The sequence below is a fragment of the Anoplopoma fimbria genome, chromosome 1, assembly GCF_027596085.1.
Source record: "Anoplopoma fimbria isolate UVic2021 breed Golden Eagle Sablefish chromosome 1, Afim_UVic_2022, whole genome shotgun sequence".
Lineage (NCBI taxonomy): Eukaryota > Metazoa > Chordata > Actinopteri > Perciformes > Anoplopomatidae > Anoplopoma > Anoplopoma fimbria.
Genome location: NC_072449.1, coordinates 24,592,895 through 24,607,778, shown reverse-complemented (window position 1 = coordinate 24,607,778; position 14,884 = coordinate 24,592,895). Strand labels below are relative to the sequence as shown.

At 39.0% G+C, this 14,884-nt stretch overlaps 1 protein-coding gene across 2 annotated transcripts in view; it reads right to left on the bottom strand.

The window, feature by feature from the left end:
* The window catches only part of b3glcta (beta 3-glucosyltransferase a), a 56,024-nt gene that overhangs the window by 27,893 nt on the left and 13,247 nt on the right, over nucleotides 1-14,884 (bottom strand). For both annotated transcript variants that reach the window (XM_054598267.1, XM_054598268.1), the window contains one exon: nucleotides 6,038-6,077. In XM_054598267.1, the coding sequence (XP_054454242.1) occupies nucleotides 6,038-6,077 (40 nt within the window). The remainder of the gene's footprint in view (nucleotides 1-6,037; nucleotides 6,078-14,884) is intronic.

Here is a 14,884-nt window from a genome sequence, read left to right as displayed (position 1 = left end):
AATCAATTCATCCGTTTAATAGTAGGGCAAAGATTCGTAGCAGCAGCCTTGTGCCAAACATGCCACAAGCTCCATTTTTGATGGTTAAGTGAAATTTTCCAAGGATGCTCTTGGCTGAAAATAGAATGCTTCAAATGAAAGCGATTGAAGGTTCCTGGGGAGATGAAACTAAAGCCCCTATCACCTTGGAACAGATGATTTTATTTTGCCAGGCTGATGGAACTAGAAAGCTAGTGTTCGTTTGTCTCCCCTCACTCATTCAGTATTCCACAGGGGCCACTTCGTAGAAAAGAAAGACTATATCAGTCTTGAAATATATTGGATGAAATGAGACACAGGAGAATGCTGCCTCATTCTCTCCCTGATCTGAAGCTTTTCTCAGTGCACAGAGCCACCTTTTAAAGGCCATAACCTTCTGGTCAATGGCAACCTTTGTGAGAAGGCTTCTCTGCATATGAGAGGGCAGAGGGATCAGACTGATAAAAGAATCGAGGATGATAAAATTTGAACTTCTTGGTATGTGCACGCACAAAGGAGGTTGTGGTAAATGTCTGCACTCGAATGTAGCTCTGGTAGTGGCCTGGCCCCGCAGTGTTGTCACCTCATTGACACAAATCAATAGTGACACTTCCTTAGAGCGGGCTGGCAGACGTTGCCAAGTGGCCGAGGAGCTGAGAGCACACTGACCCGTAGGCACTCCTGGAGCTCTGTCATCTCCATCAGTGTCACAGTGCAGGTGTGTGCGGTCACCAGAGCTATCACAGGAACGTTTCCTTTCAGCCTGGAGTATCTCCATCCCCATAGTTTAAGAGACACACCTCCATGGAGAGGAAGCCGAAAGGGAGCGTGCACAACTGAATGCGAGGGTGAGTTTGGGAGAGCAGCGTTTGAAATCTAGTTGAGAATTCTAAAAGATAAAAGGAGGAGCGCGAGGAGGGAAAGCAGATCAATAGTGATATTTCAATGACAAACGTAGAGACGGATAAGATTGGGCAAGTTGGGCCATTAGGCTGTTGTGGCTAGAATGAAACTGTCATGACAGATCCAGAGCTCTTCATTGCCAGCACATATTCAGAGATGACAGAGGATGTCAATAGCTCATTTCCATAGTCGACGGGCCTGACTTCCCCATCCAGCAGCTGATTGTGCCGGTGTAAAACCTGCTTCACTCTAGTGACTCACATTATTGCACTCCCAGTGACAAGATGGCCCAGAATCATCCTCCTCCTAAAAATTCCCCTCCATTCTCTCTTTCTCGTGTCCAAAGCGGCCCATCCAAGAGACATACTACACCGAAGAGAATTGGAATTGCAGTTTCCTGACCAAACTAACCATGACCGTCACACCAGACAGCACCAGGGTTTAATAGCCAATCCACAGACATCCGGTGATATTCAATCTGGAAGGCCAAATTCAACCCCGTCTCCTTCAGAATGATGTTTCCATAACAAGAAACTGCTTTCTCGACTACGTTTATTGTCTCCCGGATAGGGGCCACAGTTTTAAACACTTGGTTAACATTAAATTTGAAACAAATTCGCAACAAAATGACTTGGTTATGTTGGTTAGTTTCGAAAATCATCATGGTTTGGCGTAAAATAATTAAGTTTGCTATGTCATTTAAGTTATGGACGTAAATTAAAATATGTCAACCATGACTTTTTGATTCACCTGAACAGTGGCATATTGGGTAAAAGTCCTGTACAGACTTCTGCGGAGTATATTATATATATATATTTGGGATGTGTCAAAAACAAACATAAATTTGGGAGAAAATTTGTTTCCCGTGAATGTTATCGACAATGCAGTTTAGGCTGTTGGTGGTTTGATTAAGCCATATGAAATGAATTTACCTTCCCTATAGGCAATAATCTAGTGTGGCAGAGGCCTATGAGTCTTGCAGCAAGTGAAACGATTTGCTATCAGCCTCCTTCTCATATTAATACAGAATTTTAATTGCCTTGCACACAATCAATAGAGAACAGTGTATTTAACTTTCAGCTTACTGCTGAAAAGGTCAGTGTCATAAATATCTCTCAGTAAAAACAGAGAGAGGGGGCAGACAGAAAGGGATGAGCATGCAAACCAATAAAGAGAGATAGGTAGATGCATTAAGATTTCAAAAGAATAAAGAGAGGAAGTTTGTGCGTGTGTGCCAGGTATGCATGAGGGGAAAGCGGTTGGGGGGGAAAAAAAATCACTCTCATGTAAAAGTTAGCTCATTACAATTCTCTCCAAGTCTTAACGCAAAAACACACACACAAAACAATCACGCAGCAGATGCAACGCGTAAAAGGAGGGAGAAAAGGGTCTCCAATCTGTGATAATTACACTCATTAGAGGTTCTCTGGAGTTCATGACTCTATGGACAACTCTGCAGAAGACTAATGAGAGCTGAACTCAACCCTTAAACCCCACTTAGCATCAATAATTCAGGAAGCTAGGGGCAATTAACGCTGAACAGATTCCAGGTTTTGCTTACAAAACCCGCTATCCATAATAGTGCTTGGAAAATGGACGAGGTACCACATGAAAATAAGTTTGTCTTATCCTAAGTAAGTGAGCAGATCTTAGTTTTATTTTTTTACGATACGTGATTTCACACGCCCTACATCAATATACCACAGCATTGTTTGTGATATTTTGAGGAAAGATATGCTGGGTTCTATTACCGTAATTTGAAAAATAAACTCATATGCAGTTTCGGATTTATAAATAAAGCAGAAACAATAGCGGTGGCATGCAGCCAGTCACTAGGAAACATGAGATGGTAAGTGAGACAGAAAATAAGAAAAAGTAAAAACTCAGGCAATGTTAGCTGGTACGCAGGAAGAGTGCAGTCAACATTTTGTGCACATTGTACCTTGTTGAATCCCGTGGGTTTGAAGAAGCTGGCTCTGAGCCACATACTGAAGATAATACAACTGCTGAGGGGACAGTAGCACTGCTTTCCTCGGAGCAATAATTGTTATAGTGATAATCTGATTTAAATTCTGGCACACCTCCTCTGCTCTCAAGCATTACCATTCACTGTTTGTGGAACAGAGTTGCCCTGTGCCCAAAACTATCAAACACTTTACTTTAAAAAGAAAACAACACCCTTGAAATAACAACAAATAACCTCAGCTTTTGTCGATGTATCTTGCGTCTCCTGTTTGCTGGAACATTTTTCTTTCTCCCACATATAAAGAACCAAACCCACAGGTCGTTTATTTTTCTACTTCAACGGTGAACATCTAAAGTTTGTGTTATAGTATTTCGTTTAAGTCAAAGAGGTAGGTCTTATTTCTACATCTGCAACGAAGTTTAACAATCACACAAAAGTTCTGGCCATGACCAGAAGACACTGCAGAAAAAGAGAGCAGAAGAGGCAGAAATACCAATTTCTCTCCATTGTAGCACCACTAGACCATAATGTGGTGCAGCCAAGCGGCTTTACAGTAAGTAAGGGGATCAAATCACAATTGACCAGAGATAAAATTCTGCTTCACGGTCTTTGTATGAAGGTTTCTTTTCTTTTTGCAATACGAAATCTTGATAAAAAAAAAAGTATGACTAGGCAGCCAATATATCAGATCAAAACTTGCATATCTGCACTTTTTAACTTAAATTGAGAAGAAAAAAACTGTGAAATACATTGATTGCCCAAATTTTAAAACAGGTACAGAATAGGACATCAGCTTGATAGTAAAGTAAGTACCGGTAATTACTGTGGTCTGGGTGAAAAGCCAACTGGATTTTAGTCAAAACGGCCTCTTTTAGACATTACATAAGAGATAAGAACATCATTGCCTCACCTCTACTTACTGAAACAGCGGAGCTTGGCAGATAAGATATCAAAATGTCTGAATCAGGATAAAACTAGACTTTTATCAATTTCTTAACAGCTACTTCTGCCCAAATGCATTACTTCAGTGTGTGTGCAGGAACAGTGAGTTAGAACACGAGAAATGATCTGAAACCAACTTCTATACTTCTAGTTTAATTGAAAAAGTTCTTTATAGTTCAAACTGTGATGCCACAATACAATGTTTGGAAAACAGACATTTGTTGATTGCGAGATTATGTTACATTCAGTAGGGACTTAGGGCCCACGGCACTGATGGAGAACGTTTTTATAGCACTCATATTTATGAATGCAGTTATGCATGTTTATATTGTGACTGGTTGGAACAATTTATTTTCCTGAGGCATTTCTGTAGATGATGTTCTCCAAGGTTCCAGATATCCGTGTTTTTGAGTTGTATGATGATGCATTTAAAAAACACACAGCACAATACACCCAGAGGACTCTCAATACTTCTTGTAATGTGATCATGTAGATTTGTAGTGTGTACAAACTTTGATATAAAGCCTGATTTAATTCAAACACAATTGAGACATCATTCCATTTATGTTTGGCTGCATTCCCTCAAAAGAAACATTGTCCGAGTCATTACTTCCAATGCCTTCTAAAAGGTCACCAGTTCCTTTGATGTGGTATTGTTAAAACAATAGAAAGCCAGACTTTCCTTTATTCATCATCTGAATTTCTACTCACAAACAATATTCTTTGCAGTCGAGTGTAGCTTTTTTTTTTCTGGCGTGACAAAGGGAATTACTACGGCGGTGCCAGATAGTGAAGCTCCATTTTTCAGATGGCTGTCTGTTTGTATTTCCTCTCTGTGCTGTGGTGCCAAATGAGAGCATTATGAAGTTGCTTTTGTGTGCTTTGTGTCTGCGGTGACCCAGTTGAATGAACAACAGGCAAAGGTCCAGAAAACTGGCTCCAAATTCCTCTGCAGGCTCACGGAAATCACTCTCAGATGGTGATTGTGTGAGCTCCCTGTAGCATGACAGCCATGCATGAGATCTTTTTATTTGCTCTACTTATGAAATTCCTGGATGCTGTCAAATCAATAAAGAGAAGGGACTATATTTATGGAAAAGTCAGAGGAAAATCTGTAGATTACATTGTCGAGGCAGGCATCAGACAAAAGCCCTTTTACCAATTTAAATTATTAGCAAGGGCCTTTCAAATGTCACACTGTCCAACATTTTTCATTTCAAAGTTTCACTATCTATGATTGTATCGAGTGATAATGTATTTTAAACTGAAAAATACTCAGTGATGGCAATGGGTCATCCCATTGAATGTCATCCAACATTACAAATGAGTTCCTTTGATGCAGACTTCATTTAAATATCAAACACAATAACGGAGTCCAAACTATGATCTGTACTATGAATATCAGCTTTAAACAAAAGAAAGCAGAGATGTCAATGGTATAAATAACTAAACATATTCACAGATACATTAAATATTATAGTTTTTCGATTACAGCCTGCAAATCACAGTGTATTTTGTATATATGGGATATCAGTGAAATACTTACTGGGTAAATTGTATCGAATAAGGAGATAACAACAGCAGCATTTACCCTACTTAACAATTATCATTTTGTATAAACCTTTTTGTTGTTATTAAAATGCTGTAGGCTACATTATTGTTGCTGGGCAACAAAATATTAGGCAAAGTATGTGAAGAAAGATGTACATCTATAGCTGTAGCTACAAAACCTTATGTTCTTAAAATGATATGATGTATGATCCATCTGACGACCAAAGCTGATAGCAGCAAAGTCAATATTATCTTATTTATATATTTTCTATAAAAGGAGCAAAAATTAAGGTTGGCAGCTTGACATAGCTATTATAGCCTGTTGGTTTCCTATCTGAACTGGGTATTAGTATGTACCATGTTATTATTAAAAGTACTAATATATTTCAGGGTTCCTGCTAAATGATAATTTGTTATTCCTTATTCCTTGGGCTTCAGGAGTATTCAATTTAGGACAGCAGCCGGAAACTGTGGAGCGGCGCTATGTGATCCCGGATCATTCCTGCCGACACATGATGGATGTAGCAAAGTAGTGCCCAGGATTTACGAAGCGGTGACAAAGCGTGTCAAAACATCGCATACAATCAATGTATGGGCTGTAATATAAAGCGTTATTGTCTTACTTCTCTACTACTGAAATTAGAAAAAAAGACTTACCCAGTTGATTGTTGTGGATGACATGCATATCATCATGGCTCTGAAAAGACAGATGGTTTTTTTATTAAGAATTACAGCAACAAAATTGAACTTCAAGCACATCAAAAATAATGACCTATATATATACTTTTATGTTTTTAACAAAACATGCTGAAAAAAAAAAAAATGGCTCGTGTCAAGATGCTCAGTTTTGGCTAAATGCTCCATTTCATCTTCCTAATCACTAATTAAGACTTAGTGATACTAAATATGGAAAGCCCTGCAGGTTATTTGGAGGAAAAAATGGGTGATACCCCACGTCGTTAGTCCTTCCTAATTGTGTGGGTTTTGTGCCTGCAGCATTTAAGCTCGGTGCATTCGGCTCAATTAAGACGCTCGACACTGTTCCACCTCCAGAGCTGTCAGCGCGCGCGGCAGACCATGGAAGGATGAGTAAATCAATCACAAGATGAGCAAACTTTGAAACGCTGTCTCATCCCTCCATCTTCCTGAGGAAGTCTTTCAGTCTTCGGGAGAAAGCGAGAACGTGCGAGTTCTGTCTGTTTCTAGAACTCCATAACGAGAGCGGCAGAGTATTAATAGATAATGACAAACCCAGGACTGTTTTGATTTATGACTTCCTCTAGACTAACAATCATTTTACTGGCAAGCTGTTGCAGCCTTCAGAGAGCTTAACTAAGTCATAAATTCACTCTCAGTGGGTGTGTTGCAGTGGTTACAGGGAATCACAATACTTTGGTGGCAGTTGTGTGAGGTGGCTTATATGTAACCCACTATCTCAGCACATTTGGAGGGCAAGCAATTTTCACAATAGAAAAACAATTCATTCGGGCAATTTCCTGCCCATGAAGTTTCCTGCAACTGTCATGACAACAAATCATTTATTTATTGGAGGGCACATGGTTCAGACACTTTCTATCCCTCCTATTATATTCATCAAGTCCTGATGCATTTTTTTTCAGGTCTACAAAAAAATAATAGAATGTTTTGCATGTACACAGCGATGATTCATGCACATGCGCGCTCTCCGTCTCTGGTCATATTGTCAGGTGATCAGAGGTAAATGGAAATATATGCACAGGCAGACAAGATCATATCAGGGTGATTTAATTCAGTGGGTACAAGACATCAGCTTAATTGGACTCAGTAGCATTAGTCATGCCCGCAAGGTTTCTGTCTCATCTTATCACACACAATTCTCTTCTGAAATCATTTTCTCAGCTGAAGAGAGAGGGCACCTCAAGGAAAAAAATGCAAAGGCCGGGAAAATTTGACTCGCTATCAGATAATTAATCTTGTAAAAATCTTTTCACCTAAATACGTTATATATGGCAACAGGCAAATAATCAGAAAAGGAATTTTCCTGGATGAATATGGTTGCTGTGACAGAAGAGTGGCAGGTGCAAAGATTTTTAACTCCATCTCCTCCAGCACAACTCAACTCTGAGGCTGAAAGGAAACTGAAAATCACTGCACTGTCGCTGTCAAACTAAATAAATCAAAACCTCCAGTGTGATGAATGGACTGGTCGGGGGGACGTTACCAATTACATCGATTGTGTGTGTGCAACTGTGTGTGTCTGCAATGTGTGCACGTGATTCGAGTACATGGTTTTACATGATCCTACTTTAGATAAGACTGAATGTTTTATTACAGGATTTAATGAGGTTTTAATTAGAAATCTAGCCAAACTGTAGATACCCGAACACTGTCATACATCAGTTTGTAATGTTCTGCATATATCAGGAGTTCCTTTGTAATGAGCTGTAGTATAATAGCCTGTGTCGAGTCTGAATAAAAAGGCAGCACTCTCATTCAATTCAATTAGACCACTATTTTGACACAGCAGGTCTCCCAAGGCAGCTGCCTGAGGCTAAAAACCGGGGATCATCTGGCAAAGCATTGCTCTGCCAATCAGTTACATGCAAGCACAAATTATTTTTACTGTAAATTACTTTTTGCTGTTAGGGTTGGGTGAAATTGAAATACCCTTACTTGTGATGTTGCCTTAAGAAAAACAACAAAAAACAAAAGATTGGTCTGATTTAATGATCTCAGTGGGAAATGTTCTCTGGTGAGGTTAGGTTTATTCAATAACATGGTTAACATGTTCATTATCCACCGTTGACTGTGACTCAGAGTTGACATCTTTCATGCGGTTAGGGCTATATGTGTAATTACAGCGTCAGACGTATGCTGGCACGTTGTTCCTCTTTGTGATACGCAACAAGCATAGAGAAAGCAAGAGAAAGAAAAAAAGGAAGAAAGAGACTTAATATAGAAAAACTAATAATACAGGTGTTTGATAATTGAATATCCTTTTGTAATTGTGGGCATGTGAGGACCATTATCATTATCATTTTGCCCAAGCCTAATACAAATTACTGTTAAATGCAATTGCTGTGACGGCGGATAAAATAAAGGCTGCCATCTTCACAGAGTTGTAACATCCTGTCTTACAGTATTACAAACAACTGTGCAGTGTTTTGCTGTCTGTTTAGCCTTCACGCTAATGGATGCATTACTCAAACTGGAGTTCTTGGATCACATTTTGTCCTTTCACATGATTCTATTTTTTGAGGCTGAACACCTGTTTGAGATCCCTGGATTATGTATTTATATTTGTCTTTATGCTCTACAATGTTTATTAGTACAACTTTCCATTTAACAGTGATAAATTAGAAGAAAAGTCAATGCACAGCAGGTGAGATTGAAAAATTCTGAAATGTCAAATTATCTACATTTAGCCTGTACCATTCATTTTCCTTTTTTAGTTTTTTGTTTAGTTAATTGACACTATTTTAATATATTTATAAAAAACAACATGTCAGACTTTGTCTTGGAAAAAAAACGAATAAGTCCTGGACTGATTTTCCATCGTTTTCTTTTGTGTTTACACAACAATATGAATATGACCAATAGTTGCTTTATTGTAGTGCTGATATTTTACGAGATGTTTTTTTCCCTCACGAGCACAATCTATGATCCAAATGTAAACACCCTGGTAAAAACAAGATGAATGCACTGACAATTTACATTTAAATCCTGATCCCTGATCACACTTCAAAAAAATCTGCGCAGTGGAGTGACATCGGAGCCACACGTCTTTCAAGATCCAATATTCTGCACAAGAGTGAACTCAGAGCAGGTCTAACATCATTTTCACCATTACCGAGAGATGAATTATTCTTGGCTCACAGAGCACAGCTCTTTTTGGCCTTCTATGCTTCTGCACACAGGTAACGCTCTGCTTAATCCCACCTGACAGCAGGCTGTCAGACATTTGCAGCAGGAATCAGACACCCATAGGTGTTAGAAAGGAATTGCTATGAGTCTACACTGTCTATCTGAAGGGGTTAGTTTCACTGTGCCTTGAGCGCTTTTGGTCTCTGGCACCTCAGCACTGATGCAGACAGACAGAAAGATTGTGCCTCATGTCGTTTAACCTCAGAACATCGGCGGCGTAGCGGCTGAGTTCTTCCCCGGCTGAGGTGTACTTGCGTAAGCTCCTCGGGATGGTCAGCCTACATAACGTGGTTGTTATGTAATCAAGGACACCCACAAAGCTGCCCTTTGAGCCCTGCCTTTGATTTGGAGGCTCTTCACATACATGCACGGCAGAGCTCCTGCCCCGTGCTACATCTCTCAATCCCGAGGGCACAGACGCTCCACTGATGTGAGTGACCCGTCAGGTCCCATTAGCTTTCTGTTCACTGAAGGCAAGAATGATTCAAGGTTGCGGGATTTTCCGAATTTTGACATGTGCAAGAAAAATGTGGGATGTTTACAGAAGCTAGCTGTCTAGAAGGACCTTACGTACCTGAGGAGTTCATTTTCCCCTCTCCATATTTACAATAACTGAGGAATAAAGTAAATTGTCGCAAATGTACAAATTGTCAGCTGGATTTTAAGGATGTTCTCAGATCTTTTGAGCAGGTTTAAGAATTAAAACCCCTTTTGTATTCTTCCTCCATATCCGGGTGCCAAAGAAACTGGCGGATTAAAATTGTATTCAGTAGAAATATTTCCCAGCAAAAGCTCTTAATGTGTGATTACTTAATGACTTGGAACATCTGCTACATTGAAACATCAGAAGGCTTTTCTTCATAGCCTTGTTCTGCATTCAGTTGACCTCAACTGGAAATTAGGAGGGGGAAAAAAAAACACAGTTGATAACGGTCTGGTGGGCATAAAGACAGAACAAATGCTCAGTTAAACTGTAAACTTGCTTTTAATGATACTTTCCCCTTTGATGATATGCCCGAAGGTAACCTTTAGAATACATTGTCCGTCTTGCAACCAAGGATGTCTGTAATTGACCTTTAGCTAAGGCCCAACCACTGTCAGTTACTGTTGTAAAGCCTTTCAAGCCTTGAATTCTGTTCTCATACATCACATATGCAGTTAACAATGATTACTTTGGAAGATTTTCCACTTGAAATTCATACTCATTTTTGAAACAATGCCTCCTTGATTTGAGATGCAGGTAGACAAAAGCAGCCTTTTCATTTCTAGCTGCCGACAGTCAATTCTGCTGGCTGACATGACAACCGCCGATGCTAGATTTTATCAGATGTGGCTATACTGGCTAAAATAGCTAACTGGCTTCATGAATCGGTTAAGAGATTAAAAAGAGATTCTTGTAAATATAGGTCTTCAATATGTACTTGATAGCTACATCCATGACATCAGGCTAAAAGGTGAATGCTGCATGTCCCAGGCATAAAGTCAGCATCCTCACCAGTTGATGAACCATGTAGGAGACTACAATGTTAAAATGGCTACAGGGGTATAAGTTGTGAGAACAAGATTTTATTCTATTTAAACCAATATTCAATACCACTATTAAAAACATTAAAATTGTGTAGCATTTTCAATTCAATTGGTAGACATTTCCATAATTTTGTCTCTTTTTAACTTCTAGCAAAACCGTGTTTGGCTGCTTAGCTTAAATACTTGTTAAGAGCAAAAACATACTGTTGAAAATACAAAACGTTGTGAGAGAAAATCCTTGTACAATTAGAACCCAACTGATGTGTGAAGCAAACCTAACAGGTAACGTTTGCAGAGATTTATGGAGTATACATTTCCAAAAATATAGTAAAGAGCAGGAAAGAATTGATCCTAAACTTTGATAGCATCCAGGTCCGGCCTACACACATTTTTGAAATACTAAATAGTGCACAAGCTACTCGTGGACATGGCTTTTTCTAACATAACCTGTAACCCCACAAAATAATTTAGTTTATGATGTACTGCTCATACTGAGCACGTTGAAAAACTGTTTATCCATTCCTTGTTCTCATGCTGTTGTGTTTTTGGAAAGGCTGAAAAACAAAATACATCCTCCTCAAAACTCTTTAAATGCTGAGTATTGCTCTTATAAAGAGCTCGATGTACGGTTGTGGAATGTGGCAGAGCCATAGTTTGTCGGACCTGCCGCGCCTAGTTACGGTTGCTAAGCTGTGATTGGACATTAAATGCTCGGGGGAAGGATTTAGCCAACAGCCAATTACAACTTCTATATAAATTATCTTTAAGCTGCTATCATCTCATCAATATGCATCAAAATTCAAATACTTTATCAAGGCTGTTGTGTAGATTTATAGTGCCATGAATAGAGACAGTGGAATAAAGAAACTCTTGTAAAAACGGTGCATTGTGAGAAAAAACTTAAATGGTCAAATGAAATCATTGGAATAAAAACAAGTAGCTGCCTGCAAAAATAATGGGGATCAGTGATTGGACATTAGGTACACACATTGACATTTCTGTCTGGCTGCTGATTGGTCGACTGAACGCCCTCCTGCTCTCCCTCCCTCACTGAACCAGAGAGCCAAAGCCACCCGAGAGCAAATTCTCAGGGTAATATTGGCGACTTTCTTCAAGGGAGAGAAGTGAAGATCTGTTTGATGGGTTAAACGTGTGTCAGCACAGGGGCTACAACTTACATTTCATTGTGCAACCCTGAGTTGTAAAATCACAAATAAATGTGAAAAACCTTTTTAGCCTTGAAAACAACTTTAAGAGACACAATTTTTGTTTTACCTGCCCTTTATTTAACGCACACTTAAAATGGATTTGATTAAGAGCAAAAGGCTTTTGCTTCATTATTAATCTGGAATACAATTTCTTTACTGTAATATTTGGCAAAACTGTCCTAATTCAGCTATATGTAGGTGAAGTGCTCTGAGAATATCTGCTCATAACTTTGCTCTCCCCTGCCTCTGTGGGCCGCACCCAAAAATTAATCTGGAATACAAAAGTGAGAGTGAGCAACTAATTAACTGCATTTGAATTTCACGTTTGCATGATAATGTAATTAGAAGGATAAATTACACTCGGCGGCATATTTAACTCATGCAAGCCTGGTTTAATCTACAGCTTGACATATTCTGTTGCATCAAAGAGGTTTTTTTAATTTGGAGACGCGGGGCAAATCTGAAAAAAAACAAAACTCAAAGGTCTATCAAAGGTTTGCCAAGTTACTGATTTTCTGAGCTCATGCAGTTGAGCACATATTTGGCTTGTCCTTGTATAGGAGCACCTGCTGCACTGCTCTCTCCCTCCTGTAATATGTTTTAGCTGTCCTCTCTTGTTTATCAGCCCTGTGAGTCTAAATGTTGAGTTTAACTGGAAGAGCAAACGAACACCGGTTTTTGAATATTCTTTATATTTCTTTACAAAAAAAATTGTAATTCATAACCTCTTCAGCTTTGATGAAGTTTGAAATTGACTTATTTCTTAACAATACCTCTCTCTGGGTGTTATTCTACCATGTTGAGTTTTCACTCATCATTCTGGAATTTTCCATGCAGTAAAATGGTTCAACGAGGGCACTCTCACTTAGTTAGAAGACTGCACGCAGAGGGATTCAGCTTTGTTTTTCTAAGCACAGAAAACAAAACTGTTGCCAACAGAGGTGACCAGACCTCACAAAATAGTTGACAGTGGTCCAAATCTTGTTGCTTGGGGCAACTGGGCCACTGTTGCTGTCAAGGCCCTGCTGTGTAAGTTATTTAGGGTCATTGTACCTCCCTGGCCTCACATGAGATGGCTGATCATTTTCACCTAATTTTAGTCACTTGGTTACAAAGGGAAACATTACTCGTTACAAAAGAAAAGATTGCTATGAAGAGCTGTGAGTAATCTAAACTTATATCTGGTCAGTATAGGGTGATTCTTACTTGAAAAAAATAAACACTTTACTTAACCCTCAAAGTAAATAAATGAGTGGGCACAATCCTATAAATATAACAAGGAAATAGAAGAAGTTGTTTAAAAAAAAAAAGCTTTAAATTAAGGGTCATTAGTGTCTTAAAAACAGAAAAACAAATAATTTAAGTTTAAGTACCAATTAAAATTAAATAGTTTTTGGGGGTCTAATAAAGCATACATATCTGCTCTGTAAACAAATTGTCCTGTGTTTTCATTTGAGATAAATAATCTGAAACCAAAAGAGAACATTTCTATTATTGTTTCAGGATGGCGCCTCCTAGTTTTGCATTAATTTGACAGAATACCACTATGGTATCTGTCTTTGTATGGAGACGTGAAAATCGATGCAGCCAGTTAAAACTTTGATAAAGCACTAACGTCATAGAAAGAGCAGATGGAAAAAAAGACGAAAAAAAGACCACTGAGGAATGACTACAACCGATGTCATTTAGCCTTTGCAAAATTGTGTCACTTTATTACGAGTACTGTATGTATGTACCACAGGATTTGTCCCATCAAAATGGTTCCAGAAAAATGCAGGTGTGTGTCTACCACCTTGAGAACTGTTGATGTCAATGGGATTTACAGGTGCACATTGGCAGCATTCATGCAGATTTGTAATCATAAAAATCTTTTACTTCTGAGATAAGGTCATTGCAGCTGCATTGAGGCAATGATTCAGACATCAATAATACATCTAATCTTTTTTTTTTTTTTTTTTCAACAACTGCCTAAGGTAAGGAGCTCCTGGAGGATAAGAAATGCTCTTATGCATGTAGTGATAGGCATTTAGGCGGCACAGATCACAATTTAAACGTTAATCTGCAAAATGATGTTTGGAAGTAAGCAGGACATCCTGCAAAATAACAGAGAAGATGTTGCTGTCCAATCAGACACGATGAGTTTAATCTAATCGGTCGTTGGCTCTTTTCCTTCAAGACTGGTCATTATGTCAACAACTGAATGGCACTTAAGATTGAGAGCAAGCTACACATAGAGATAAGGATCTCTTCAAAAAAACAGAAGTGCGTATGTCTCCTATCTGGGTAATAAGTTTACACTATTTAGTGTATTTTGGCATTATTCCGAATTCTGGTAAATGTGCTGTTGACTTCCTGCACAGGACACGAGGAAATGTTTGTATTATGTAACCTTGTGAGACACCATTTAGCCTGAAAAACACATGAAATACCTGAATGACTCACAAAGATCAGCACTTTCAATTACTTCTGCTGTACTGGTTGTGTTCTTGTGTATGTCCTATGACTGGTTGTGGCTTTTACCCACATCAAGGAAGAAGCCTGAAGGCAAAGTCGCCCCTTTCAGAATAATGCTTCCTGCTTGGGCCGTGCACTTTCTTTTAAAAGTGTCCTCATGTGTCTTGAGAAGACATGAATGGTGGCAAAAGTGACAGGAGCATTAACAAGTTCAAGTTGTTTATTGGCTTTGCCGGGGACCCTCAGCAGGAAGTTCATAAATAATTTCTTTGTGCATTCTCTCACTGTTCTGAGTCCTCTGAGTGCACGAGATCAAGGCACTTCTGCTTAAATGAGCAAACTTGTAGTACACTTGTTGTTAGGCTGTTTATTAAGCCCTGGGGTGGCAGATAATTACGGTACCTGTGCTTGC